The following is a 2,500-nucleotide window of genomic DNA, read 5'->3' as shown; positions in this document are numbered from 1 at the left end:
GAAGGGAGGTGGAAACAGGCGGCACATGAAAGAGAAGAGGGAGAGGAAGAGAATTAGAAACATTCTGTGGCTGACAACAGAACACACACACACACACACACACACAAACTTATGTGGGCGTCTAATGAGCGCCAGCAAAACAAATGATTACAAAGTAATTACTTTGTGTTATGTTTCTATTGGTTATAATACAACTGTGGAAGTTCCGAAAGGACAATTTGGGTATTCATTTTTATGTTATTACATGTTATTACATGTTGTATAAGTAAGTAATTCACTTACTACGCAGAAGGTTATTCTTTCTAAAAACAACAAAGAATAAATGAGAATTTGAAGTGATTTTAAGTCACCGAAATAAATACGAAATCTCACGTACATATACTTTGTTTCATTGTATTTTTGTCTTTTATTGTTAAATTTCTTGATGAATATTTATTTAAATGATAATTTATTTGTTGTTCATTTGACTTTCTGTTGTATGTGTTTGATCTAATAACCTTCTTGTTTCTTTAACACTGTAATTTAAATATGTATAAATAAACTATATTTTTCTTAGATTAAGTCAGATTTTTATGCATATATATATATATATGCAAAGTCTATGCAATTGTGTCCCAATGTGTGAATGACCTTTTCCCTTCTATTATCCAGTGAGCTTGCTCCATTCTGTGGCTAATTGACTGTCTAACGTGGGAAGAGGGATCAGACCACCAAAGAGTGAACAGCTCTTTTTGTTATGACAGGCACCCTCCCTGATGATGTGCGTCTAATGGAGGCTTTGCGTTCCCAAGAAAAAGCACGAAAAGAAGCTACAGGGACTAATTTAATTTCAAAATAAACGAGTCTTCATCACCTCACCTTCTCGTGTCTCGTGTTCTTTTCGACACATTCGGTCCCAGTTTAAATGACGCACAGAAAGAGTGTTCACAGCGCAGGGAGGACACACTACATAAATGATATAACTACATACTGAGTGAGCTGACTTATAACAGCAGTGTGTGAAAAACAGCACATGCACATGTGCTGGTTTAAAAAAAGTGGAGCCCACCACTGGCTAACTGCTCCTTGTAGACCAATAAAAAACAAATGCTAGATGGAGCAATATAAAGTAAGAAGAGGAAAGAAAAAGAAAGAAACACAGCCGACCACTCATCAGGAGTATGATGGAGCGAGGCAGGATCCAAAGGGGAAAGCAGCAGGGAGAAAACAGGGATGCTCATTAGTAGATAATGGGAGGTGTGAGTGTACCGTCGTGTGTAATGCGCGCTGATGGAAATAACCCAGTGTGCCCACTATGCCGTTTCTGTTCCATGTGGAGGACGAAGCCTTGTTGTGGTTTGAGCGGCGGAGGCCACCTCCAGCTAACAGCTCCTGGTAGACCTATAAATTTACCTTCATAAACAGGAGAGACTGGGGGGGGGGGGGGAGGAAGGAGGTAGAGGGGTGTAAAGACAGAGAGGGGAGGGAGAAGGGTGAAAAGAGGTGAGGACAAAAGGGAGGAGGGGAGAAATGAGGCATGTGGAAATGTAGGATGCATGCATGAAAGGAGGAGGGGTGAAAGCAGGGAGGGAAGGACGGATGACAGAAGGGGAGAATGAAAGAAATGTGTCCTCTTCTCCCATGTCCTTTCTTCTCCTGTGGTCTCCTCTCTTTCCCTCCTTCCTCTCCTATCTTTAGTAATCTCTTCTCCTCTCCTGTGTCCTCATTTCCTGTCCCATCTTCACTCCCCTTTTCCTTTCCTCTCATATTTTCTCCCCTCATTTCCTTCCCTCTCTTTCCCTTCTTCATCTCCTGTTTTTGCCTCTTCTCCTCTCCTCATTTCTTCGTCCTTCCTCTCCGATCCTTAATTTTGTCTCATCTCCTCTCTCTGTCTTCCTTTCCTTTCCTCCCCTGTTTTCGTCCTTCCTTATCTTCCTCCCCTGTCCTTATTTCCCATCTCTATTTTAGTGACTTTTTATTTAAAGGGGTAATCAGTCATGTTTTATATTTCATTCAGCTCGTTCCTTTATAATCCCGTGGACAGATGGAAACCTTTGAAACGCAGGCAGGTGAAAATGTTCGTGACTCGGCTGGTTTGATCATTAGCAGCGGCTCTACGACTCATTGGAGTGACAGGCCTCAGAGGGTTAACCCGCGGCAACCCCGCTCGACCTTACTCGAGAGGCTTCTTCTTCTCGACCAATCACTTCCCCAGATGGTGACGGGTCATCCAGGAAGTAGGAAGTGAGGGGTAGACCAATGAAAAAGCAGGCCTGGCCTTTTACCGCTGACCCATGACACCTTCCTCCCACAAAAACAGACCGGACCTGTCCATGTGTCTGTCTGCCTGCTGTGTGTGTCTGTCTGTCTGCCTGGTGTGTGTGTGTGTGCGGAAAGAAGAGCAGACTGGTGTCCAGCTGCCCATCCCCGACAGACAAAGAGTGAGACCTTGACCATTATTGTTTAGTGGTGGGACACACACACACACACACACACACACACACACACACACACACACACA

At 43.5% G+C, this 2,500-nt stretch overlaps 1 protein-coding gene across 7 annotated transcripts in view; it reads right to left on the bottom strand.

The window, feature by feature from the left end:
• rnf220a (ring finger protein 220a) overlaps positions 1–2,500 on the bottom strand; it is a 156,146-nt gene that overhangs the window by 104,569 nt on the left and 49,077 nt on the right. For 3 of the 7 annotated variants that reach the window (XM_031854739.1, XM_031854743.1, XM_031854740.1), the window contains exon 3: positions 1,249–1,410. The exons of the other annotated variants lie outside the window; for them this stretch is intronic. In XM_031854739.1, coding sequence (XP_031710599.1) covers positions 1,249–1,410 — 162 coding nt within the window. The remainder of the gene's footprint in view (positions 1–1,248; positions 1,411–2,500) is intronic. 7 annotated transcript variants of the gene reach the window in all.

The sequence above is a fragment of the Anarrhichthys ocellatus genome, unplaced genomic scaffold, assembly GCF_004355925.1.
Source record: "Anarrhichthys ocellatus isolate YVR2014 unplaced genomic scaffold, GSC_Weel_1.0 scaffold15, whole genome shotgun sequence".
Lineage (NCBI taxonomy): Eukaryota > Metazoa > Chordata > Actinopteri > Perciformes > Anarhichadidae > Anarrhichthys > Anarrhichthys ocellatus.
The sequence above is the reverse complement of the archived record's forward strand: the minus strand, read 5'-3'. Positions and strand labels throughout refer to the sequence as shown.